At 53.9% G+C, this 26,328-nt stretch overlaps 1 protein-coding gene across 1 annotated transcript in view; it reads left to right on the forward strand.

The window, feature by feature from the left end:
* Nucleotides 1–515: 515 nt before the first annotated feature.
* Nucleotides 516–26,328, forward strand: part of LOC140407937 (coiled-coil domain-containing protein 170-like) — a 118,784-nt gene continuing 92,971 nt past the window's right edge. The window contains exons 1-4 of the mRNA XM_072495126.1: nucleotides 516–619; nucleotides 832–908; nucleotides 2,368–2,419; nucleotides 23,937–24,190. Coding sequence (XP_072351227.1) covers nucleotides 563–619; nucleotides 832–908; nucleotides 2,368–2,419; nucleotides 23,937–24,190 — 440 coding nt within the window. The 5' untranslated portion in view covers nucleotides 516–562. The remainder of the gene's footprint in view (nucleotides 620–831; nucleotides 909–2,367; nucleotides 2,420–23,936; nucleotides 24,191–26,328) is intronic.

Here is a 26,328-nt window from a genome sequence, read left to right on the forward strand (position 1 = left end):
AACGAGGCATTCCATGCCCAGTGGGCACCAAGGGGATTGGAGTGTTCTGTTGACCCCTTTCGTCATACTTTGATTCGATGATTTGAAGTGTCCTTTGAGATTCTGTTTACTTTGATGCAGTGTCCCTTTAAGCGACTTACTTTTGTAACTTATCCCTTAATCTATTGATTTAATTTATTTGGTTAGCCAAAAGAAGCTGAGGTTGGAGCCTGGCCATTGTCAGGATAATTGCCCAGCTCTCCGGTGACAGTCTGTTTGTGCAGTTTCTGTAGCAACGTGACCAAACACTCCCCACTTCTCTGTCTCAGCAACACATTCAGAGCAACTCTGCCCAGTGACAATCTGACTGGCATCTCAGGCAGCCACTTGTTGCCCCCAGACATAGCAGTCCAGGGGAGGGGCAGAAGGGAGTCAGGGCGGGATGGTGTATCTGGGAGGTGGGAGGTACTTAGCGGTATTGGAGTTCAGTTTCCTGGGACTGCGGCTAAAGACTGTGGTGGGCCCCGGTTAAACGCAAGTTTGATGTTTGAATATATATTTCCCTCTTATAAAGGTGAAACCCATGATGTCGAACACATATAGATCATTGGATTATTCAACCAGTGTAAAACTAATGGATGTAAGTATTGACAGTAAGTTTACCAGGAAGTTGATAAACTTTCCCTGTAACCAACATCTTCAAGTATTTTAACTTATTGGCACAATGCAGGAGGCCTGGGGGAGACTCTGGCTTGCAGTGTGACATGGTCCATGGGGCGATCCCAGAATCCGTTGCCCATTGCCACACTCACCCGAAGTCAGCAGTTGAATTTATCTTTCTTCCATTCACAGCTAGAGGATCAACTCAAAATCTACCAGGAGGAGCTGCTGAAGAAGGACGAGGTGATCAGAACACTGACCCGGCTGAGGTGAGAGTCAGAGAGCTCCCGGTGTATCAGCCCTCGTCCAAAAATACACTCCCAGGCAGCATTCCCAGACCCCGCCCCTCGCCCCCGTCCTCTGCCGAGTCTGCCAGGTGGAGGGCGTTGTTTCTGGTGTCATGAGAATGTCACTTTAAGAAATGTTTGGCTGCTCATATTACTGCAGTGATGTCAGAGTGTGGGTGGAGCTGGGCCGTCTGTCAGCTTTTTACTTTCATTTTAGGCTGTTTGCTGCAGGGTGTGTTTAAGTTTCGTTTTCAGTGTTGGAGCTGAAGCCAGACCAAGCAGGTGTACTGCTGTTCTCTCTGCCATCAAAAGACTATCTCTTGATCATTTGGTGAATTCAGAATTATAAATGTTCTCAGTAGTGACTTTAACCTGATGTGCTTCTGATAAAGGTTTTGTTTTTAAGTCGTATGGATGTTAAAAAGGAAAGCTTAAAGGTTTACTCAGTGTTGTAGTCTTTGGGGGTTGTATTTGAATTGATGGTTGCTTTGATGTTCAGTTTTAAAAGGTTAACTTGAGTTCACAGAATAAACATTGTTTTGCTTAAAAAAATACTTTTCCATTTCTGCTCTACCACACCTGTAGAGTGGGCCGTGTGCTCCCCACACCACAATCTAGTAAAAGTTGTGGGTCAGGTGAACTCCATGATACACTTTGGGGTTCTCTAAACCCTGGCCCATAACACTCGGATGATGGTTTATTGCACTGCCTGGGGTAACCTGAGATTCAGAGCTGAAGAGGCCCCAGATTCCAGACTTACCCTGTGCTCAGGTGGTGACTCTGAGTCTGGGCATTGTTAGTGTCCCAGCTCACCCAGGCAATGTTCCTAGATGCTGGAATAGCTTTGTGTGGGGGGGGGGGGGGGGGGAAATCAGGTAGTGAGTTACTCACTGCAGAACTTCCTGTCCCTGCCCAGCTCTCGCAGCCACAGTATTTATTTGACTGGCCCAGTTCAATCTCCAGCCTGGATGCTGATGGTGGGTCATTCAGGGACAGTAGTGATGATGAATATCAAGGGGAGCTGATTGGATTCTGCCATGCTGGAGGTGGTAATTTCCTGGCACTTGTGTGGCGCGATTGCTACTTGCCAGCCCGGTCTTGCCGCATATGGACGTCTCTGAGGAGTTGGTGCTGGACATCATCAGCGAACATCCCCACTTCTGACCTTACGATGGAAGGAGGGTCATTGATGAAATCGAAACAGAAAATGCGAGAAATGTTCAGCAGACGTGGTAGCATCTGTGGAGAGAGAAATAGAGGTAACGTTTCAGGCCTATGATCTTTTCCCAGGTGTTCTGAGGAAGTAAAATGTCTTGGAGGTAACAGGGTAAATCCTGAGAGAAGTCATATTGCTATAATCACCGTCGAGCAGACATCCTGAGCTTATTCTTCAATGTCCTCCAGGTGAGAACGGTAATGATTTGTCTGTTTCTCTTCACAGGGGGATTGAAGATTCATCTTCAGGCATCACAGATAGCCTGGGTTCCCCAAAGGTACGTGTCCGTCCAGCTACATGACGAGTATATCCATCCATAATCAGATACTGTCTACCAGAGGCCATAGGTGTCTCTCTCTATTAGAGACCAAAACAAATGGTCACACACGAGCAAGGAGCAGGAGGAGGCCATTCAGCCCCTCGAGCCTGCTCCCCCATTTAATAAGATCATGGCTGATCTGATAGCAACCTCAAATCTGCATCCTGCCCACCTCCTGGTAACCTATCCCCCCCTTGCTTACCGAGAATCTATCCACATCTGTCTCAAACACATTTAAAGATTCTGCTTCACTGCCTCCTGAGGGAGAGAGTTCCAGAGAGTCTCGCCCCTCTGAGAGAAAACATTTTGCCTCACCTCCTGTTTAAATGGGAGACCCATTATTTTAAACGGGGGCCCCGAGTTCTAGATTCGCCCACAAGAGGAAACATCCTCTCCACATCCACCCGGTCAATACCCCTCAGGATCTTGTGGGGGCGATTCTGCAATATGGAGCCCAAGTGTTTGCGCCATCGTGAACGCCGTCGCGAACCGGGCCCGGGTACGACCGATTCTGGCCGCCAAAGGGGGCCAGCACGGCGCGGGAGCACCATCCTGCGCGTGCACGGGGGACTTCTTTAGCGCGCCGGCCCCGACTCAAGATGGCGTCGGCCCGCCAGGAAGTAGGCCCGGGGGGGGAGGAGAGGCTGGCCTGCCGATCGGTGGGACCCGATCGCGGGCCAGACCCCATCGGAGGCCCCCCCCCCACCCCCGGTGAAGGAGCCCCCTCCCCCCCCCCCCCCCCCCCACCCACAGGCCGCCCCTCCCAACCGTTCGCGCAGAGTTCCCGCCGCAGCGACCAGGGGTGAACAGGGCTGATGTCATTGGGGGCAGGGCTTGATGTCATGGGGGCAGGGTTTGATGTCATGGGGGCAGGGCTTGATGTCATTGTGGGCACGGCTTGATGCCATTGGGGACACGGCTTGATGTCATTGGGGGCAGGGCTTGATGTCATTGGGGGCAGGGCTTGATGTCATTGGGGCCGGGGCTTGATGTCATTGTGGGCAGGGCTTTATGTCATTGGGGGCAGGGCTTGATGTCATTGGGGACATGGCTTGATGTCATTGGGGGCAGGGCTGATGCCATTGGGGGCAGGACTGATGTCATTGTGGGCAGGGCTTGATGTCATTGGGGGCAGGGCTTGATGTCATTGTGGGCAGGGCTTGATGTCATTGGGGGCAGGGCTTGATGTCATTGGGGACATGGCTTGATGTCATTGGGGTCAGGGCTGATGTCATTGGGGGCAGGGCTTGATGTCATTGTGGGCAGGGCTTAATGTCATTGGGGGCAGGGCTGATGTCATTGTGGGCAGGGCTTGATGTCATTGAGGACATGGCTTGATGTCGTTGGGGTCAGGGCTGATGTCATTGGGGTCAGGGCTGATGTCATTGGGGGCAGGGCTTGATGTCATTGGGGGCAGGGCTTGATGTCATTGGGGGCAGGGCTTGATGTCATTGGGGTCAGGGCTTGATGTCATTGTGGGCAGGGCTTTATGTCATTGTGGGCAGGGCTTGATGTCATTGTGGGCAGGTCTTGATGTCATTGGAGGCAGGGTTTGATGTCATTGTGGGCAGGGCTTGATGTCATTGGGGGCAGGGCTTGATGTCATGGGGGCAGGGTTTGATGCCATTGCGGGCAGGGCTTGATGTCATTGTGGGCAGGGCTTGATGTCATTGGGGGCAGGGCTTGATGTCATTGTGGGCAGGGCTTGATGTCATTGGGGGCAGTGTTTTTTGTCATTGGGGGCAGGGCTTGATGTCATTGTGGGCAGGGCTTGATGTCATTGGGGGCAGGGCTTGATGTCATTGTGGGCAGGGCTTGATGTCATTGGGGGCATGGTGTAATGTCATTGTGGGCAGGGCTTGATGTCATTGTGGGCAGGTCTTGATGTCATTGGGGGCAGGGTTTGATGTTATTGTGGGCAGGGCTTGATGTCATTGGGGGCAGGGCTTGATGTCAAGAGGGCAGGGTTTGATGCCATTGGGGACACGGCTTGATGTCATTGGGGGCGGGGCTTGACGCCATTAGGGACATGGCTTGATGTCATTGCGGGCAGGGCTTGATGTCGTTGGGGACATGGCTTGAGGTCATTGGGGGCAGGGCTTGATGTCATTGTGGGCAGGGTTTGATGCCATTGGGGGCAGGGCTTGATGTCATTGTGGGCAGGGCTTGATGTCATTGGGGGCATGGTGTAATGTCATTGTGGGCAGGGCTTGATGTCATTGTGGGCAGGTCTTGATGTCATTGGGGGCAGGGTTTGATGTCATTGTGGGCAGGGCTTGATGTCATTGGGGGCAGGGCTTGATGTCAAGAGGGCAGGGTTTGATGCCATTGCGGGCAGGGCTTGATGTCATTGTGGGCAGGGCTTGATGCCATTGGGGACACGCCTTGATGTCATTGGGGGCAGGGCTTGTTGTCATTGGGGGCAGGGCTTGATGTCATTGGGGTCAGGGCTTGATGTCATTGTGGGGAGGGCTTGAGGTCATTGGGGGCAGGGCTTGATGTCATTGTGGGCAGGGTATGATGCCATTGGGGGCAGGGCTTGATGTCATTGTGGGCAGGGCTTGATGTCGTTGGGGGCAGGGCTTGATGTCATTGGGGGCAGGGCTTGATGTCATTGGGGGCATGGTGTAATGTCATTGTGGGCAGGGCTTGATGTCATTGTGGGCAGGTCTTGATGTCATTGGGGGCACGGTTTGATGTCATTGTGGGCAGGGCTTGATGCCATGGGGGCAGGGTTTGATGCCATTGCGGGCAGGGCTTGATGTCATTGTGGGCACGGCTTGATGCCATTGGGGACACGGCTTGATGTCATTGGGGGCAGGGCTTGATGTCATTGGGGGCAGGGCTTGATGTCATTGGGCTCAGGGCTTGATGTCATTGTGGGCAGGGCTTTATGTCATTGTGGGCAGGGCTTGATGTCATTGTGGGCAGGTCTTGATGTCATTGGAGGCAGGGTTTGATGTCATTGTGGGCAGGGCTTGATGTCATTGGGGGCAGGGCTTGATGTCATGGGGGCAGGGTTTGATGCCATTGCGGGCAGGGCTTGATGTCATTGTGGGCAGGGATTGATGTCATTGGGGGCAGGGCTTGATGTCATTGGGGGCAGGGCTTGATGTCATTGTGGGCAGGGCTTGATGTCATTGGGGGCAGGGCTTGATGTCATTGGGGACATGGCTTGATGTCATTGGGGTCAGGGCTGATGTCATTGGGGGCAGGGCTTGATGTCATTGTGGGCAGGGCTTAATGTCATTGGGGGCAGGGCTGATGTCATTGTGGGCAGGGCTTGATGTCATTGAGGACATGGCTTGATGTCATTGGGGTCAGGGCAGATGTCATTGGGGGCAGGGCTTGATGTCATTGGGGGCAGGGCTTGATGTCATTGGGGGCAGGGCTTGATGTCATTGGGGTCAGGGCTTGATGTCATTGTGGGCAGGGCTTTATGTCATTGTGGGCAGGGCTTGATGTCATTGTGGGCAGGTCTTGATGTCATTGGAGGCAGGGTTTGATGTCATTGTGGGCAGGGCTTGATGTCATTGGGGGCAGGGCTTGATGTCATGGGGGCAGGGTTTGATGCCATTGCGGGCAGGGCTTGATGTCATTGTGGGCAGGGCTTGATGTCATTGGGGGCAGGGCTTGATGTCATTGTGGGCAGGGCTTGATGTCATTGGGGGCAGTGTTTTTTGTCATTGGGGGCAGGGCTTGATGTCATTGTGGGCAGGGCTTGATGTCATTGGGGGCAGGGCTTGATGTCATTGTGGGCAGCGCTTGATGTCATTGGGGGCATGGTGTAATGTCATTGTGGGCAGGGCTTGATGTCATTGTGGGCAGGTCTTGATGTCATTGGGGGCAGGGTTTGATGTTATTGTGGGCAGGGCTTGATGTCATTGGGGGCAGGGCTTGATGTCAAGAGGGCAGGGTTTGATGGCATTGGGGACACGGCTTGATGTCATTGGGGGCGGGGCTTGACGCCATTAGGGACATGGCTTGATGTCATTGCGGGCAGGGCTTGATGTCGTTGGGGACATGGCTTGAGGTCATTGGGGGCAGGGCTTGATGTCATTGTGGGCAGGGTTTGATGCCATTGGGGGCAGGGCTTGATGTCATTGTGGGCAGGGCTTGATGTCATTGGGGGCATGGTGTAATGTCATTGTGGGCAGGGCTTGATGTCATTGTGGGCAGGTCTTGATGTCATTGGGGGCAGGGTTTGATGTCATTGTGGGCAGGGCTTGATGTCATTGGGGGCAGGGCTTGATGTCAAGAGGGCAGGGTTTGATGCCATTGCGGGCAGGGCTTGATGTCATTGTGGGCAGGGCTTGATGCCATTGGGGACACGCCTTGATGTCATTGGGGGCAGGGCTTGTTGTCATTGGGGGCAGGGCTTGATGTCATTGGGGTCAGGGCTTGATGTCATTGTGGGGAGGGCTTGAGGTCATTGGGGGCAGGGCTTGATGTCATTGTGGGCAGGGTATGATGCCATTGGGGGCAGGGCTTGATGTCATTGTGGGCAGGGCTTGATGTCGTTGGGGGCAGGGCTTGATGTCATTGGGGGCAGGGCTTGATGTCATTGGGGGCATGGTGTAATGTCATTGTGGGCAGGGCTTGATGTCATTGTGGGCAGGTCTTGATGTCATTGGGGGCACGGTTTGATGTCATTGTGGGCAGGGCTTGATGCCATGGGGGCAGGGTTTGATGCCATTGCGGGCAGGGCTTGATGTCATTGTGGGCACGGCTTGATGCCATTGGGGACACGGCTTGATGTCATTGGGGGCAGGGCTTGATGTCATTGGGGGCAGGGCTTGATGTCATTGGGCTCAGGGCTTGATGTCATTGTGGGCAGGGCTTTATGTCATTGTGGGCAGGGCTTGATGTCATTGTGGGCAGGTCTTGATGTCATTGGAGGCAGGGTTTGATGTCATTGTGGGCAGGGCTTGATGTCATTGGGGGCAGGGCTTGATGTCATGGGGGCAGGGTTTGATGCCATTGCGGGCAGGGCTTGATGTCATTGTGGGCAGGGCTTGATGTCATTGGGGGCAGGGCTTGATGTCATTGTGGGCAGGGCTTGATGTCATTGGGGGCAGTGTTTTTTGTCATTGGGGGCAGGGCTTGATGTCATTGTGGGCAGGGCTTGATGTCATTGGGGGCAGGGCTTGATGCCATTGTGGGCAGGGCTTGATGTCATTGGGGACATGGCTTGATGTCTTGGGGGCAGGGCTGATGTCATTGTGGGCAGGGCTTGATGTCATTGGGGACATGGCTTGATGTCATTGGGGGCAGGGCTGATGTCATTGGGGGCAGGGCTTGATGTCATTGTGGGCAGGGCTTGATGTCATTGGGGACATGGCTTGATGTCATTGGGGGCAGGGCTGATGTCATTGTGGGCAGGGCTTGATGTCATTGGGGACATGGCTTGATGTCATTGGGGGCAGGGCTGATGTCATTGGGGGCAGGGCTTGATGTCATTGTGGGCAGGGCTTGATGTCATTGGGTGCGGGGCTTGATGTCATTGGGGGCAGAGCTTGATGTCATTGGGGACACGGCTTGATGTCATTCAGGCGGGGCTTGACGCCATTGGGGACATGGCTTGATGTCATGGCGGGCAGGGCTTGATGTCGTTGGGGACACGGCTTGAGGTCATTGGGGGCAGGGCTTGATGTCATTGTGGGCAGGGTTTGATGCCATTGGGGGCAGGGCTGATGTCATTGGGGGCAGGGCTTGATGTCATTGTGGGCAGGGCTTGATGTCATTGGGTGCGGGGCTTGATGTCATTGGGGGCAGAGCTTGATGTCATTGGGGACACGGCTTGATGTCATTGGGGCGGGGCTTGACGCCATTGGGGACATGGCTTGATGTCATGGCGGGCAGGGCTTGATGTCGTTGGGGACACGGCTTGAGGTCATTGGGGGCAGGGCTTGATGTCATTGTGGGCAGGGTTTGATGCCATTGGGGGCAGGGCTTGATGTCTTTGTGGGCAGGGCTTGATATCATTGGGGGCATGGTGTAATGTCATTGTGGGCAGGGCTTGATGTCATTGTGGGCAGGTCTTGATGTCATTGGGGGCAGGGTTTGATGTCATTGTGGGCAGGGCTTGATGTCATTGGGGGCAGGGCTTGATGTCAAGAGGGCAGGGTTTGATGCCATTGCGGACAGGGCTTGATGTCATTGTGGGCAGGGCTTGATGCCATTGGGGACACGGCTTGATGTCATTGGGGGCAGGGCTTGTTGTCATTGGGGGCAGGGCTTGATGTCATTGGGGTCAGGGCTTGATGTCATTGTGGGGAGGGCTTGAGGTCATTGGGGGCAGGGCTTGATGTCATTGTGGGCAGGGTATGATGCCATTGGGGGCAGGGCTTGATGTCATTGTGGGCAGGGCTTGATGTCGTTGGGGGCAGGGCTTGATGTCATTGTGGGCAGGGCTTGATGTCATTGGGGGCAGGGCTGATGTCATTGTGGGCAGGGCTTGATGTCATTGGGGGCAGGGCTTCATGTCATTGGGGTCAGGGCTTGATGTCATTGTGGGCAGGGCTTTATGTCATTGGGGGCAGGGCTGATGTCATTGTGGGCAGGGCTTGATGTCATTGGGGGCAGGGCTTCATGTCATTGGGGGCAGGGTTTGATGTCATTGTGGGGAGGGCTTGATGTCATTGGGGGCAGGGCTTGATGTCATTGGGGGCAGGGCTTGATGTCATGGGGCAGGGTTTGATGCCATTGCGGGCAGGGCTTGATGTCATTGTGGGCAGAGCTTGATGTCATTGGGGGCAGGGCTTGATGTCATTGTGGGCAGGGCTTGATGTCATTGGGGCAGTGTTTTTTGTCATTGGGGGCAGGGCTTGATGTCGTTGTGGGCAGGGCTTGATGTCATTGGGGGCAGGGCTTGATGCCATTGTGGCAGGGCTTGATGTCATTGGAGACATGGCTTGATGTCATTGGGGGCAGGGCTGATGTCATTGTGGGCAGGGCTTGATGTCATTGGGGGCAGGGCTTGATGTCATTGGGGACAGGGCTTGATGTCATTGGGGGCAGGGCTGATGTCATTGGGGGCAGGGCTTGATGTCATTGTGGGCAGGGCTTGATGTTATTGGGTGCAGGGCTTGATGTCATTGGGGGCAGAGCTTGATGTCATTGGGGACACGGCTTGATGTCATTGGGGGCGGGGCTTGACGCCATTGGGGACATGGCTTGATGTCTTTGTGGGCAGGTCTTGATGTCGTTGGGGACACGGATTGAGGTCATTGGGGGCAGGGCTTGATGTCATTGTGGGCAGGGTTTGATGCCATTGGGGGCAGGGCTTGGTGTCATTGTGGGCAGGGCTTGATGTCATTGGGGGCATGGTGTAATGTCATTGTGGGCAAGGCTTGATGTCATTGTGGGCAGGTCTTGATGTCATTGGGGGCAGGGTTTGATGTCATTGTGGGCAGGGCTTGATGTCATTGGGGGCAGGGCTTGATGTCATGGGGGCAGGGTTTGATGCCATTGCGGGCAGGGCTTGATGTCATTGTGGGCAGGGCTTGATGCCATTGGGGACACGGCTTGATGTCATTGGGGTCAGGGCTTGATGTCATTGTGGGCAGGGCTTTATGTCATTGGGCTCAGGGCTTGATGTTATTGGGGACATGGCCTGATGTCATTGGGGGCAGGGCTGATGTCATTGGGGGCAGGGCTGATGTCATTGTGGGCAGGGCTTGATGCCATTGGGGGCAGAGTTTGATGTCATTGGGGGCAGGGCTTGATGTCATTTGGGGACACGGCTTGATGTCATTGGCGGCAGAGCTTGATGCCATTGGGGGTGGGGCTTGATGTCATTGGGGTCAGGGCTTGATGTCATTGTGGGCAGGGCTTTATGTCATTGGGCTCAGGGCTTGATGTCATTGGGGACATGGCCTGATGTCATTGGGGGCAGGGCTGATGTCATTGGGGGCAGGGCTGATGTCATTGTGGGCAGGGCTTGATGCCATTGGGGGCAGAGTTTGATGTCATTGGGGGCAGGGCTTGATGTCATTTGGGGACACGGCTTGATGTCATTGGCGGCAGAGCTTGATGCCATTGGGGGTGGGGCTTGGTGCCATTGGGGGCGGGGCTCATGTCATTGGGGACAAGGCTTGATGTCATTGGGAGCAGGGCTTGATGTCATTTGGGGACATGGCTTGATGTCATTGGGGACACGGCTTGATGTCATTGGGGGCAGGGCTTGATGTCATTGTGGACACGGCTTGATGTCATTGGGGGCGGGGCTTGATGTCATTGGGGACATGGCTTGATGTCATTGGGGGTGGAGTTTGATGTCATTGGGGGCAGGGCTTGATGTCATTGGGGGTGGAGTTTGAAGTCATTGGGGCGGGTTTAATGTCATTTGGTCAGGGCTTGAAGTCATTGGAGATGGGCTTGATGCCATTTGGGGTGGGCAGCCACATCACTAGAGGGTGGGCCGTGACACGGGGAGCCCCACAAATAGGGAGAGCACGGGTCTCCCAAAAATGTAAGTCTGCCTCTGGCTCCTCCTTCCTTCCATTTCCTGGTTCATAGCGGCTTTTGGGGAGTTATTTGAATTCTCCACGGTGAAGACTGATGCAAATTACCTCTTCAATTCATCTATCATTTCCTTGTTTTCCATGATCAATTCTCCGGAGTTCCTTTCCGTAGGATCATCGCTCACTTTGTTAACTCTTTCCTTTTTTAAATATTGACAGAAACTCTTACTATCTGCCTGGGTGGGATTCTCCGATAATGGGGCTGAAAGTTGACGCCGTCGTAAACGCCGGAGCGTTTTACGATGGCGTCATCTGGCCACTAGGAGCAGCGATCCTGCGCTGCCCAGGGGGCCAGCACGGCACTGGAGCGCTTCACGCAGCTCCAGCTGCTGATATGGGAGACAGCAAGGCCGGCGTGGACCCGCGCATGCGCGCCATGGTCGGCGCGGGTCCCTGCATGCGCGTGGGTTGCCACCTCCACTCCGGCCCCCACGCAACATGGCGGAGACCTACAGGGGCTTGGCGCGGAGGAACATAGGGCCCCCCCGGAATTAGCCCGCCCGCAGCCCCCGATCACGGGCCTGGCCACCGGGGAGGCCCCCCCCACCCCCCCACCCCCGGAGTCGGATCCCCCCTCCCCCCCACCAGGGCGGCCCCCGCAGCCAGAACGACGAGGTCCCGCCGGGTAGGACCACACGGGACTGACGCCGGCGGGAATCGACTGAAATCGGCGGGCATTTGCGGAGAAATAAGGAACATGATCTGAAACATTTGCACGGGGAGCTCTTTCCATGAATGATTGACAGAGAAAAGCACAGAGTGTTGAGCTGAGCTGTTGGGATGAAGGGTTTGTGACTCCTCATTGCCTGTTATAGATTATAACCGTCACTGCACTAGGAAATGATTCATTAGGGCCAGAGCACGATGAACCATTTCTGGGAGATACGATAAGATGCTGTATAAATACAAACTTGATTGTTTTTGAATGATATATGGACCATTCGGCCCATCTCACCTGGTGCAGACACCTATAAGGCTCTTAAGCACAGTCTTTTTCTAAATTACCAATGAGAGGTCCAAACGCATCGACCTTGTGATCCTGCTACAGATTCCATTCCCTTTCACCTGACTCTGTTGCCCTCCCTGACTTCCTCCTTGCCTCAGAGGCCCGTTCAACCTCCAGCTGGGTTTCAGGCCCATCGCAAAGACCTCCAGCAATGGGCCCCTCCACCTCTCGGCTCCTGCTGCCAAACTGGTTCTCCAGGCCCTCCAGATTCAATTCCTCCAGCTCTGCCCTCCCATTCTCTATGGGTCAACAGTCCCTGGCATTTCGGAGGGTTCGCCCTTATTGAGAAGGATAAAGTTCTGCTCCTGGGTGGTTACAGGCTCCAGAGCTGAGGGTTATCAACCCTGGTCTTGGTCGATTGTCTCGGACTGAGATGAAGGAAGGTTTGTTCCCTCAGAGAGGGTTGTGAATCTTTGAGATTTTCTCTTTCAGAGAGTTTGTGGACACTCAGTCACAGGGTTCATTGAAGACAGAGGTTGATAGATTTTTGGCAATTGGTGGCCATGGGGATGGGTGAGGAGCGTGGAGTAGATCTAGAATTCAGGCATTATCGGGCTAATTGGTGGAACAGGCTCAATGTGTCATATTGCTCACTCCTGCGTCGATTTCTGACCTTGTTCGCCTTCTCTCTGTATGAGCTCTCAATCTCAGACTAACTGTGGAATCTGATGCAGGGGGCACGTCTTTCCCCACACTCCGACACCAAACAGATCCCACCGTTTCCACAATCCCCATTAAACCCTGCATCACTTGTGCGATCAGCTCCCTCGCAGAAAACGCCGTTAAAGGGCACTCCGATTCCCGTCATATTGTAAGTGACAGCTGACACAGCCTCACCTCATCATCAGGATTCTCTGCCGCGTGTCTTTGATCATCCTGCCATTCACTGCACAATCTGTGTCAACAGATCAGCGGGCGGCAAAACCAGACTTTAGGGTTGGCCAGTAATGGAACAATCTGAATTAAATTAAACCCCAATTTTCAGCGGTTGTTTTCCACGCTCACCACTAGGGGATGCTGCATCACCACAAGTGGAACCACACAGGGAGCAGAGCTCACAGTGAAGTGTGTCATTGCTCTCTTAACAAGGCACTTACACAATTTATAATCTCCTTTCCTTCAGACTAGTTTTCCCTGATTCAGACGGTCCATTCTGTGCTGACCTCCAGATGCAAAATATTTTTGAATAGATTTTATCAAACTTGTACTTTATATGCTGTCTCCATCAAACACTCCCAGGACAGGTACAGCACGGGGTTAGATACAGAGTAAAGCTCCCTCTACACTGTCCCCGTCAAACACTCCCAGGACAGGTACAGCATGGGGTTAGAGACAGAGTAAAGCTCCCTCTACACTGTCCCCATCAAACACTCCCAGGAGAGCTACAGCACGGGGTTAGATACAGAGTCAAGCTCCCTCTACACTGTCCCCATCAAACACTCCCAGGACAGGTACAGCACGGGGTTAGATACAGAGTAAAGCTCCCTCTACACTGTCCTCATCAAACACTTCCAGGACAGGTACAGCACGGGGTTAGATACAGAGTAAAGCTCCCTCTACACTGTCCCCATCAAACACTCCCAGGACAGGTACAGCACGGGGTTAGATACAGAGTAAAGCACTCTCTACACTGTCCCCATCAAACACTCCCAGGACAGGTACAGCACGGGTTTAGATACAGAGTAAAGCTCCCTCTACACTTTCCCCATCAAACACTCCCAGGACAGGTACAACACGGGGTTAGATACAGAGTAAAGCTCCCACTCCACTGTCCCCATCAAACACTCCCAGGACAGGTGCAGCACGGGGTTTACTGTGTATCTAACCCCGTGCTATAGCTGTTCTGGGAGTTAGATACAGAGGGGGTTAGATACAGAGTAAAGCTCCCTCTACACTGTCCTCATCAAACACTCCCAGGACAGGGACAGCACGGGGTTAGATACAGAGTAAAGCTCCCTCTACACTGTCCCCATCAAACACTCCCAGGACAGGTACAGCACGGGGTTAGATACAGAGTAAAGCAGCCTCTACACTGTCCCCATCAAACACTCACAGGACAGGTACAGCACGGGGTTAGATACAGAGTAAAGCTCCCTCTACACTGTCCCCATCAAACACTCCCAGGACAGGTACAGCACGGGGTTAGATACAGAGTAAAGCTCCCTCTATACTGTCCCCATCAAATACTCCCAGGACAGGTACAGCACGGGGTTAGATACAGAGTAAAGCATCCTCTACACTGTCCCCATCAAACACTCTCAGGACAGGTACAGCATGGGGTTAGATACAGAGTAAAGCACCCTCTACACTGTCCCCATCAAACACTCCCAGGACAGGTCAACATGGTGTTAGATACACAGTAAAGCTCCCTCTACACTTTCCCCATCAAACACTCCCAGGACAGGTACATCACGGGATTAGATACAGAGTAAAGCTCCCTATACACTGTCCCCATCAAACACTCCCAGGACAGGTGCAGCACGGGGTTAGATACACAGTGAAGCTCCCTCTACACTTTCCCCATCAAACACTCCCAGGACAGGTACAGCACGGGGTTAGATACAGAGTAAAGCTCCTTCAACACTGTCCCCATCAAACACTCCCAGAACAGCTATAGCACGGGGTTAGATACACAGTAAAGCTCCCTCTACACTTTCCCCATCAAACACTCCCAGGACAGGTACAGCACGGGGCTAGATACAGAGTAAAGCTCCCTCTACACTGTCCCCATCAAACACTCCCAGGACAGGTACAGAACGGGGCTAGATACAGAGTAAAGCTCACTCTACACTGTCCCCATCAAACACTCCCAGGACAGGTACAGCACAGGTTTCGATACAGAGTAAAGCTCCCTCTACACTGTCCCCATCAAACACTCCCAGGACAGGTACAGCACGGGGTTAGATACAGAGTAAAGCTCCCTCTACACTGTCCCCATCAAACACTCCCAGGACAGGTACAGCACGGGGTTAGATACAGAGTAAAGCTTCCTCCGCAATGTCCCCATCAAACACTCCCAGGACAGGTACAGCACGGGGTTAGATACAGAGTAAAGCTCCCTCTACACTGTCCCCATCAAACACTCCCAGGACAGGTACAGCACGGAGTTAGACACAGAGTAAAGCTCCCTCTACACTGTCCCCATCAAACACTCCCAGGACAGGTACAGCACGGGGTTAGATACAGAGTAAAGCTCCTTCAACACTGTCCCCATCAAACACTCCCAGAACAGCTATAGCACGGGGTTAGATACACAGTAAAGCTCCCTCTACACTTTCCCCATCAAACACTCCCAGGACAGGTACAGCACGGGGCTAGATACAGAGTAAAGCTCCCTCTACACTGTCCCCATCAAACACTCCCAGGACAGGTACAGAACGGGGCTAGATACAGAGTAAAGCTCACTCTACACTGTCCCCATCAAACACTCCCAGGACAGGTACAGCACAGGTTTCGATACAGAGTAAAGCTCCCTCTACACTGTCCCCATCAAACACTCCCAGGACAGGTACAGCACGGGGTTAGATACAGAGTAAAGCTCCCTCTACACTGTCCCCATCAAACACTCCCAGGACAGGTACAGCACGGGGTTAGATACAGAGTAAAGCTTCCTCCGCAATGTCCCCATCAAACACTCCCAGGACAGGTACAGCACGGGGTTAGATACAGAGTAAAGCTCCCTCTACACTGTCCCCATCAAACACTCCCGGGACAGGTACAGCACGGGGTTAGATACAGAGTAAAGCTCCCTCTACACTGTCCCCATCAAACACTCCCAGGACAGGTACAGCACGGGGTTAGACACAGAGTAAAGCTCCCTCTACACTGTCCCCATCAAACACTCCCAGGACAGGTACAGCACGGGGTTAGACACAGAGTAAAGCTCCCTCGGCACTGTCCCCATCAAACACTCCCAGGACAGGTACAGCACGGGGTTAGACACAGAGTAAAGCTCCCTCTACACTGTCCCCATCAAACACTCCCAGGACAGGTACAGCACGGGGTTAGATACAGAGTAAAGCTCCCTCTACACTGTCCCCATCAAACACTTCCAGAATATCTGCAGATGGAGAAGCAGCAAGTTGAAATGTGAAGTGTATGTTCCCTTGAAAGCAACACAGGCAAAGCGTGGACTGGAGAGGTCGTCGTAGGGAGAGAACACTCTTGTCTCCTCTGGCTAACACCCTGTGAACTAGGCCCGCACCATTCCTTTTGATCCCTGTACCAGAGGCCAATCTTCAATGGAAACTGAAGCATGTTGGAGACAGGATTCTATTCCTGATCACGCTCTGTATAATCCTGTAGCACAATCAATTACTCACGGGACGAGAAGAGATGAAGTCAATCGAAGGCTTTATTACGCAGACTTGTTCCCCAGCAGCTCAGTTACAGAATGCGGCTGCTGGGAGAACCCGGGTTCTTATACTCCGCCTTACTGGGTGGAGCCAGCAGGCGGCAGATCCAATCAGGACCCAGTGTCTGTCTACCAATAGCCTCTCGGCATCACAGGGTACCGTACTACCCCTAATACATACCACCACAAATCCGAAATCAAACGGCAGTAAATGTTCACTGGGATGAGTAATCCTTCGTGCGATGTTCTCTCCTTCCTTCTCTTCTTGTTGCTGTCCTCTTCTCTCCTGAAGGTCCTGATTCTAGTATCTCGGCTCTCCGTCCATTAGATTGGTTTGTGGGATGAGAGGCTGCCCTCGGAGGAGACATTGAGTCGACAGATATTCCATTTACACTGGAAGAACGAAAGGCCATGTCATTAAAACATATAAAACTGTTAAGGGGCTCGCGATGCTGACAGGATGTTTCCTCTAGCTGGGGAACCTTGAACACGGGTTCACAGCATCAGGCTAAGAGGTCAGCCATCTAGGACAGAAACGTCTTCACTCGCAAGGTTGTGAATCTTTGGCATTCTCATTCCCAGAGAGTTGTGGAATGTTCATTGAGCATATTCAAGACAGGGGTCAAAAGCTTTTGGGACTGAGGGAATTAGGGGATAATGTGGAAAGGTGAAGTTGAGGTGAAAGTTCAGCAATGATCTCTTTCAATGGGGGAGCAAGCTGGAGGGGCCGAATGGCCTCATCCTGCGACTATTTCTCTTGTTCTTCTCCCTGGCATTCCTTATCCCTGATACCATCCTGGTGAATGCCCCCTACACTTGCTCCAAGGCCTTAACTTCCCCCTTACGTGTGGAGTCCAGGTTGTACTCCAGCTGAGGCCTAAGTGGCGATCTAGAATTGAGGGCATTGATAATATTTCAGCAGAACAGGAATATGGCAACAGAGGAAGAGTGATATACATTCAATCCAACTCAAGGAGGCACGTTATCTAAATCAGACCCTACACAACCTCATGTGCACCTCTGATTGTAATTTCGCCACCACTGACAGCCCGGAGCCTCAGCTCTAGAATTCCCACCTTTCCAGGGTCAGGGAGAATGCCGATTAGGGGGAATCATGGGTTCGAGCCGGAGGGGATGGATGTGAGGTTTCGGGGATGGGACGAGAGGGGGGGGGATTAAGGAAATGAAGAATTGTAAATTGGGGGGCAATTCGCGAGGTTAGAGGAGCTGGGAGAGGAGTATGGGTTGGCGCGCGGGGGGGTGGGGAGGGGTATATGCAGGTGCAGAACTTTGCAAGGAAAGTTTCCCCAACCTTCTCGATAGCGCCCGCCTCCTCGTTGCTGGAGGCGGTGCTGTCAGCGGGGGAGGGGGTTGCTTGGGGAGGGGGGGGGTCGCTTTGGCGATCAACGGGAGGATCCTGGTGGAGGATAGGGGGTCCATGGAGGGTATTAAGGTGAAGTGGGAGGTGGAGCTGGGGGGGCGCTGGAAGGGGGATTGTTTTGTGAGGTGCTGCGGAGGGTAAATACCTCGAGTACCAGGTTGGGGCTGATACAGCTGAAGGTGGTGTACAGGGCGCACCTCACAAAGCCTAGGATGAGCCGATCGTTCGAGGGGGTGGCGGATGTCTGTGAGTGATGTGGGAGGGGCCTCACAAACCAGGGGCTGGTTTAGCACAGGGCTAAAGAGCTGGCTTTTAAAGCAGACCAAGGCAGGCCAGCAGCACGGTTCAATTCCCGTACCAGCCTCCCCGAACAGGCGCCGGAATGTGGCGACTAGGGGCTTTTCACAGTAACTTCATTTGAAGCCTACTTGTGACAATAAGCGATTTCCATTTCATTTTCATTTCATTTCATGTTCATATGTTTTGCTCCTGCCCGAAGCTGGAGAGGTTGTGTAGGACGGTGTTCAGTACATGTGGATGCGGAGCCCTGTTCCCTAGAAGCCATATTCGGGGCATCGGACCAACCCGAGCTGCAGGCGGGTATGGGGGCAGACGCGTTAACCTTCGCCTCGCTGACCATCGCAGGAGGGTTCTGTTGGGGTGGAGGTCAGCTTCTCCACCCTGTGCCTTGGTGTGGCGGGGGGCACCTGCTGGAGTGTTTGACCCCGGAGGCTCAGGAGGTTCCTGTGAAGTGTCTTGTGGGAATTTCACGATGAGAAAGGCACTATCTAAATGTAAGTTGTTGTTGGCAGGAAAGGTATAATTGTTCACGAAAATTCGTTTTGATAATCGGGGTAGCATTAATATAGAGACGAAAAAGAGGATTTCCACATGGAGGCATTAAACAAACACTTTGCATCTGTCTTTGCCCAGGAGGAAGATCCTGGTGAAAAATGGGGTAATGCTTTAAAAAAATTTAGAGTGCCCAATTCTTTTTTTTCCAATTAAGGTGCAATTTAGCGCGGCCAATCCACCTGTCCCGCACATCTTTGGGTTGTGAGGGCGAGACCCACGCAGACACGGGGAGAATGTGCAAAGTCCACACGGACAGTGACCCGGGGCCAGGATCGAACCTGGGACCTCAGCGCCGGGTAGATACTTGGAGGGTTTCAAATTGATAAGGAGGAGGTTTTTGATAGGCTGTCAGTACTTGAATGAGTAATGAAGAGGCGGGCACAATCGGGCAAGTCGGGAAGAATGTCCTCGCAAAGTCCCGCACCTGAATATACCTGAAATCTTCGGCCCGTGCCAACCCAAACTTGTCACTCAGCTCCTCCGAGCTCGCAAACCACCTTTCCAGAAACAGATCCTTAATTTCCCGAATCCCCTTCTCGTCCCTTCTCTAGAACATCGCATCCATCCTCCCCGGCTCAAACCCGTGATTTCCCCTGTTCAGCATCTGCTCCGACTCCGCTCCCAGCCTAGAATGCTGACGAAACTGCCCCCAAATTTTCAGCGTGGCCACCACCACTGGACTCACTGAAAACTTCCCAGGGGTCATCGGGAGCGGTGCCAATTGCCTGCGCCCACAACCCCGATCCTCTACATGAGCCCGCCTCCCCCCTCACCCACAGAGTCCCCACCACCCTATTCCATCCTTGAACCTTCCCCGCATTCGCCGCCCAGTAATAACGCATCAAATTCGGGAGGCCCAACCCCCACCCGACTGCCGCCCCCTCTGCAGTATCAACTTCCTTATCCTCGCCACCTTCCATGCCCAAACAAACGAGGAAATCAGACTGTCCACTCCCTTGCAAAACGCCCTGAGCAAAAAGACCGGCAAGCACTGAAACATAAACAAGAATCATGGTAAAACATTGAACTTCACCACCTGTACCCGGCCCGCCAACGACAGAGGGAGATTGTCCCGGCTCAAAAAGTCGACCTTCACCCTCCCCACCAAACTAGTAAAATTGAACTTCCGAAGACCTGCCCAATCCCGGGCCACCAGCAGCCCCAGATACCTAAAGTGAGATGCTAAACCTTGTTTAGCTAATGTGATTGCTTTTTGATGAAGTAACAGACAGGGTTGTTGAGGGTAATCTGTTGATGTGCTGTACACAGACTTCCAAAAGGCTTTTGATAAAGTGGCACACAGCAGACCTGTTACAAAGGTAGAGAAATAACAGGGTAAGTGGCAGTATGGGTACGGAACTGGCTGAGTGAGAGGCAACCGAGTCGTGGGGAACAGTTGCTTTTCGGAGTGGGTATTCCCAGGGGTTAGAGATCCTGCTCTCCCTGATATGTATTAGTGACCGAGACAACTTGAAATTTGGAAGCATTCTGAACTGTGAGGAGGATAGAATAGAACTTCTTTGAATTCATTTACGGGATGTGGGGGTCGCTGGTTAGTCCGGCATTTATTGCCCATCCCTAATTGCCCTTCAGAAGGTGGGGGTGAGCTGCCTTCTTGAACTGCTGCAGTCCAGGAGGTGTAGGTACACCCACTGTGCTGTTAGGGAGGGAGTTCCAGGATGTTGCCCCAGCGACAGTGAAGGAACGACCAATATATTTCCAAGTCAGGGTGGTGAGTGACTTGGAGGGGAACCTCCAGGTGGTGGGGTTCCCAGGTATCTGCAGCTCCTGTCCTTCTAGATGGTAGTGGTTGTGGGTTTGGAAGGTGCTGTCTGAGGAACTTTGGTGAGTTCCTGCAGTGCATCCTGTAGATGGTACACACGGCTGCTACTGTGCGTCGGTGGTGGGGGGTTTGAATGTTTGTGGAAGGGGAGCAATCAAGCGGGGCTGCTTTGTCCTGGATGGTGTTGAGCTTCTTGAGTGTTGTTGGAGCTGCGCTCACCCAGGCAAGTGGAGAGTATTCCCTCACACTCCTGACTTGTGCCTTGTAGATGGTGGACAGGCTTTGGGGTGGGTCAGGAGGTGAGTTTCTCTCCGCAGGATTCCTAGCCTCTGACCTGCCCTGATAGCCACAGTATTAATGTGGCTGGGTCCAGTTCAGTTTCTGACCAATGGTAACCCCCAGGATGTTGATTGTGGGGGATTCAGCGATGGTAATGCCATTGAATGTCAAGGGTCGATGGGTAGATCGTCTCTTGATGCCTGACACTTGTGTGGCATGAATGTAACTTGCCCCTTGTCAGCCCCGAGCCTGGATATTGTCCGGGTCTTGCTGCATTTGGACAGGGACTGCTTCATTATCTGAGGAGTCGCGAATGGTGCTGAACATTGTGCAGTCACCCGCAAACATCACCACTTCTGACCTTATGATGGAAGGGGGGTCATTGATGAAGCAGCTGAAGATGTTTGGGCCGAGGACACGACCCTGAGGAACTCCTGCAGTGATGTCCTGCAGTTGAGATAATTGACCTCCAACCTCCACAACCATCTTCCTTTGTGCCGGGTTTGACTCCAACCAGCGGAGAGTTTTCCCCTGATTCCCGTTGACGCCAGTTTAGCTCGGGCTCCTTGAGGCCACACTCGGTCAAATGCTGCCTGGATGTCGAGGGCAGTCACTTTCTCCTCACCTCTGGCATTCAGCTCTTTTGTCCATGTTTGAACCAAGGCTGGAATGAGGTCAGGAGCTGAGTGACCCGGCGGACCCCAAACTGAGCGTCCGTGAGCAGGTTACTGCTGAGTAAGAATGCGTCCATCACTTTGCTGATGAGTAGACTGATAGGGTGGTAATTGGCTGGGTTGGATCCCTCAAAGGGACATTGGCTGGGGGAATGGGTGGACAGGTGGCAGATTACAGTGAATGGAGCGAAGCTTCAGCTGATTGACTTTGGTATAAGAACAAAGAGAGACAATATCAAATAATGGGTACAACTCTATAAGGGGTGCAGGAACAGAGGGACTTTGGTGCATTTGAACAAATTATTGAAGGTGGCAGAACAGGTGGAGAGGGCAGTTAATAAAGCAGAAAGTATCCGTGGCCTTATTAATAGGGGCTTGGAGAACAAGACAAGGAGGTTATGTTGAACTTGTATAAGGCACGAGTTCAGCCTCAGCTGGTCCAGTTCTGGGCTTTAGGAAGGATGTGGAAGAATTGAAGAGAGTGCAGAAAAAATTCACCAAAATGGTTATATAGAAACCCTACAGTGCAGAAGGAGTCCATTCTGACCATGAGGTCTGCACCCACCCTCTGAGGGAGCAGCCCACCCAGTTCCACGCCCTGGCACTATCCCCGTACCCCACCTAACCTTGTGGACACTAAGGGGCAATTTATCATGGCCAATCCGCCTAACCTGCACATCTTTGGACTGTGGGAGGAAACCGGAGCACCCGGAGGAAACCCACGCACACACGGGGAGAACGTGCAGACTCCGCACAGGGGACCCTGGCGCTGTGAAGCAACAGTGCTAATCGCTGTGCTACCGTGCTGCCCCAGGGATGAGGAACTACAGTTATGAAGAGAGGTTGTCGATGTTGGGCTATTCTTCTTGGAGATAAGAACACTGAGAGGAGATTTGACAGAGATGAGGGGTTTAGACAGAGTCGAGAGAGGGAACCTCTTTCTTTTGGTGGAAGGATCAAGATTGAGAGAGTTCTTGGTTAGCACTGCTGCCTCACGTTGCCGAGGATCCGGGATCAATCCCGGCCCCGGGTTGCTGTCCGTGTGGAGTTTGCACATTCTCCCCGTGTCTGCGTGGGTCTCACCCCCACAACCCAAAGATGCGCAGGGTAGGTGGATTGGCCACGCTAAATTGCCCCTTAATTGGAAAAAATGAATTTGGTACTCTAAATTCTTAAAAAAAAAGAATGAGTTCAGATTGAAGGTCATCACCAAAGGCGCATTGACGACATGTGGAAAACATTCTTCATGTCGGGAGTATTTAGGATCTGGAATGCGCTAACTGGGGGTGGTGGGGGGGAGGGTGGAGGTAGATTCAATCTGTGCTTCCAACTTTCCAATTCTCTTTCCACACCTAGTGATGCACTAAGTCAGACTTTTGTCCGTTTCCATAGCTACTAATTCCCGCAATAGGTCACTAGTCTGTCGCCAGGGGCTGATAGTTTGAGGGGCGTCGCTCCATAGCCTCCGTGGCTGACCCGGGGTCTCTCCCGCTCTAACCACCAGCCATTGGCCTGTTAGGAAGGATTTTTCAGGTTGAACCTCCGCCTGTTCCGGTATTAATGCACCTTCCTTGGACATCAGGTCCTGGGATGGGACTTGTCGGGCTGGTTTAGCACACTGGGCTAAATCGCTGGCTTTGAAAGCAGACCAAGGCAGGCCAGCAGCACGGTTCAATTCCCGTAATAGCCTCCCCGAACAGGCGCCGGAATGTGGCGACTAGGGGCTTTACACAGTAACTTCATTTGAAGCCTACTTGTGACAATAAGCGATTTTCATTTCATTTCATTTTGAAGGCAATCTTCTGATCACATTACCCGCTGTGCCACAAAACTACCGCCTTGGCTTTCAAAAGAGAATGAGATCATAGGGCGAGATTCCCCGACCCCCCGCCGTCGGAGAATCGCCGGAGGCTGGCGTGAATCCCGCCCCTGCCGGTTGCCGAATTCTCCGGCACCGGAGATTTGGCGGGGGTGGGAATCGCATTGTGCCGGTTGCCCCCCCCCCCCACCCCCCGCGATTCTCCGGCCCGGATGGGCCGATGTCCCGCTGCGAGAATGCCTGTCCCGCCGGCGTGGATTAAACCACCTACTTTACCGGCGGGACAAGGCGGCGCGGGCGGGCTCCGGGGTTCTGGGGGGGGCGCGGGGCGGTCTGGCCCCGGGGGGTGCCCCCACGGTGGCCTGGCCCGCAATCGGGGCCCACAGATCCGCGGGCGGGCCTGTGCCGTGGGGGCACTCTTTTCATTCCGCCTTCGCCACGGTCGCCACCATGGCGGAGGCGGAAGAGACTCCCTCCACTGCGCATGCGCGGGAATGCCATCAGCGGCCGCTGACGCTCCCGCGCATGCGCCGCCCGGAGATGTCATTTACGCGCCAGCTGGCGGGGCACCAAAGGCCTTTTCTGCCAGCTGGCGGGGCGGAAATTAGTCCGGCGCGGGCCTAGCCCCTCAAGGTTGGGGCCTCCCCTTCATGAAATTAAGAAAGATTATTGGAATTTACCAATATAAAAATAACTTCTATTTCTAGAGCGCCTGAGAGAATCGCAGGCAGCGAACGGTAGACTCTGGGTACTGGTGATTGTAAGGCTGGTATTGACTCTCATTCAATATCCGGTGCAGGTCACTGAGCTTCGAGATAGACGGAGACCAAAAGAGGCATCATTGCTGCATCTGAGAGAACTTGAGAGGTACAAGGAGAACGATGCTCGACAGGCCTCACTCACCCAGTCCCTCAACGATCGCAGGAGGCGCACCCAGGAATTGTCAGGCACAATGGCCAGCGGGACATCTCAAAAAAACTGCAGCATCCACAGCCTCCAGGGAGAGAACCTGGAGCTGAGAGAGAGGATATCTGAACTGGAGGAAAGACTCAGGTGCTGACTCTCACTGGGGTACGGGACCCTCTCCTGAAGGTGCTGACTCTCACTGGGATATGGGACCCTCTCCTGAAGGTGCTGACTCTCACTGGGGTACAGGACCCTCTCCTGAAGGTGCTGACTCTCACTGGGTTACGGGACCCTCTCCTGAAGGTGCTGACTCTCACTGGGGTACGGGACCCTCTCCTGAAGGTGCTGACTCTCACTGGGGTACGGGGTCTCCTCCTCTCCTGAAGGTGCTGACTCTCACTGGGGTACAGGGACCCCTCCTCTCCTGAAGGTGCTGACTCTCACTGGGGTACAGGACCCTCTCCTGAAGGTGCTGACTCTCACTGGGGTACGGGACCCCCTCCTCTCCTGAAGGTGCTGACTCTCACTGGGGTACAGGGTCCCCCTCCTCTCCTGAAGGTGCTGACTCTCACTGGGGTACAGGGTCCCCCTCCTCTCCTGAAGGTGCTGACTCTCACTGGGGTACAGGGTGCCCCTCCTCTCCTGAAGGTGCTGACTCTCACTGGGGTACAGGGTCCACCTCCGCTCCTGAAGGTGCTGACTCTCACTGGGGTACAGGGTCCCCCTCCTCTCCTGAAGGTGCTGACTCTCACTGGGCTACGGGACCCCCTCCTCTCCTGAAGATGCTGATTCTCACTGGGGTACAGGGTCCCCTCCTCTCCTGAAGGTGCTGACTATCACTGGGGTACAGGGTCCCCCTCCTCTCCTGAAGGTGCTGACTCTCAGTGGGGTACAGGGTCCCCCTCCTCTCCTGAAGGTGCTGACTCTCAGTGGGGTACAGGGTCCCCCTCCTCTCCTGAAGGTGCTGACTCTCACTGGGGTACAGGGTCCCCCACCTCTCCTGAAGGTGCTGACTCTCACTGGGGTACAGGGTCCCCCTCCTCTTCTGAAGGTGCTGATTTTCAGTGGGGTACAGGGTCTCCCTCCTCTCCTGAAGGTGCTGACTCTCACTTAGTTTCCGGGTCCCCCTCCGCTCCTGAAGGTGCTGACTCTCACTGGGGTACAGGGTCTCCTCCTCCCCTGAAGGTGCTGACTCTCACTGGGGTACAGGGTCTCCTCCTCTCCTGAAGGTGCTGACTCTCACTTGGGTACAGGGTCCCCTCCTCCCCTGAAGGTGCTGACTCTCACTGGGGTACAGGGTCCCCTCCTCCCCTGAAGGTGCTGACTCTCACTGAGGTACAGGGTCCCCTCCTCCCCTGAAGGTGCTGACTCTCACTGGGGTACAGGGTCCCCTCCTCTCCTGAAGGTGCTGACTCACACTGGGATACGGGTCCCCCTCCTCTCCTGAAGGTGCTGACTCTCAGTGGGGTACAGGGTCCCCCTCCTCTCCTGAAGGTGCTGACTCTCACTGGGGTACAGGGTCCCCCACCTCTCCTGAAGGTGCTGACTCTCACTGGGGTACAGGGTCCCCCTCCTCTTCTGAAGGTGCTGATTTTCAGTGGGGTACAGGGTCTCCCTCCTCTCCTGAAGGTGCTGACTCTCACTTAGTTTCCGGGTCCCCCTCCGCTCCTGAAGGTGCTGACTCTCACTGGGGTACAGGGTCTCCTCCTCCCCTGAAGGTGCTGACTCTCACTGGGGTACAGGGTCCCTCCTCTCCTGAAGGTGCTGACTCTCACTGGGGTACAGGGTCTCCTCCTCCCCTGAAGTTGCTGACTCTCACTGGGGTATGGGACCCCCTCCTCTCCTGAAGGTGCTGACTCTCACTGGGGTACAGGGTCCCCCTCCTCTCCTGAAGGTGCTGACTCTCACTGAGGTACAGGGTCCCCTCCTCCCCTGAAGGTGCTGACTCTCACTGGGGTACAGGGTCCCCTCCTCTCCTGAAGGTGCTGACTCTCACTGGGGTACGGGGCCCCCTCCTCTCCTGAAGGTGCTGACTCTCACTGGGGTACGGGTCCCCTCTTCCCCTGAAGGTGCTGACTCTCACTGGGGTACAGGGTCCCCCTCCTCTCCTGAAGGTGCTGACTCTCACTGGGGTACAGGCCCCCCCTCCTCTCCTGAAGGTGCTGACTCTCACTGGGGTACAGGGTCCCCTCCTCTCCTGAAGGTGCTGACTCTCACTGGGGTACAGGGTCCCCTCCTCTCCTGAAGGTGCTGACTCTCACTGGGGTACAGGGTCCCCTCCTCCC

The sequence above is a fragment of the Scyliorhinus torazame genome, chromosome 2, assembly GCF_047496885.1.
Source record: "Scyliorhinus torazame isolate Kashiwa2021f chromosome 2, sScyTor2.1, whole genome shotgun sequence".
NCBI classification, from domain to species: Eukaryota; Metazoa; Chordata; class Chondrichthyes; order Carcharhiniformes; family Scyliorhinidae; genus Scyliorhinus; species Scyliorhinus torazame.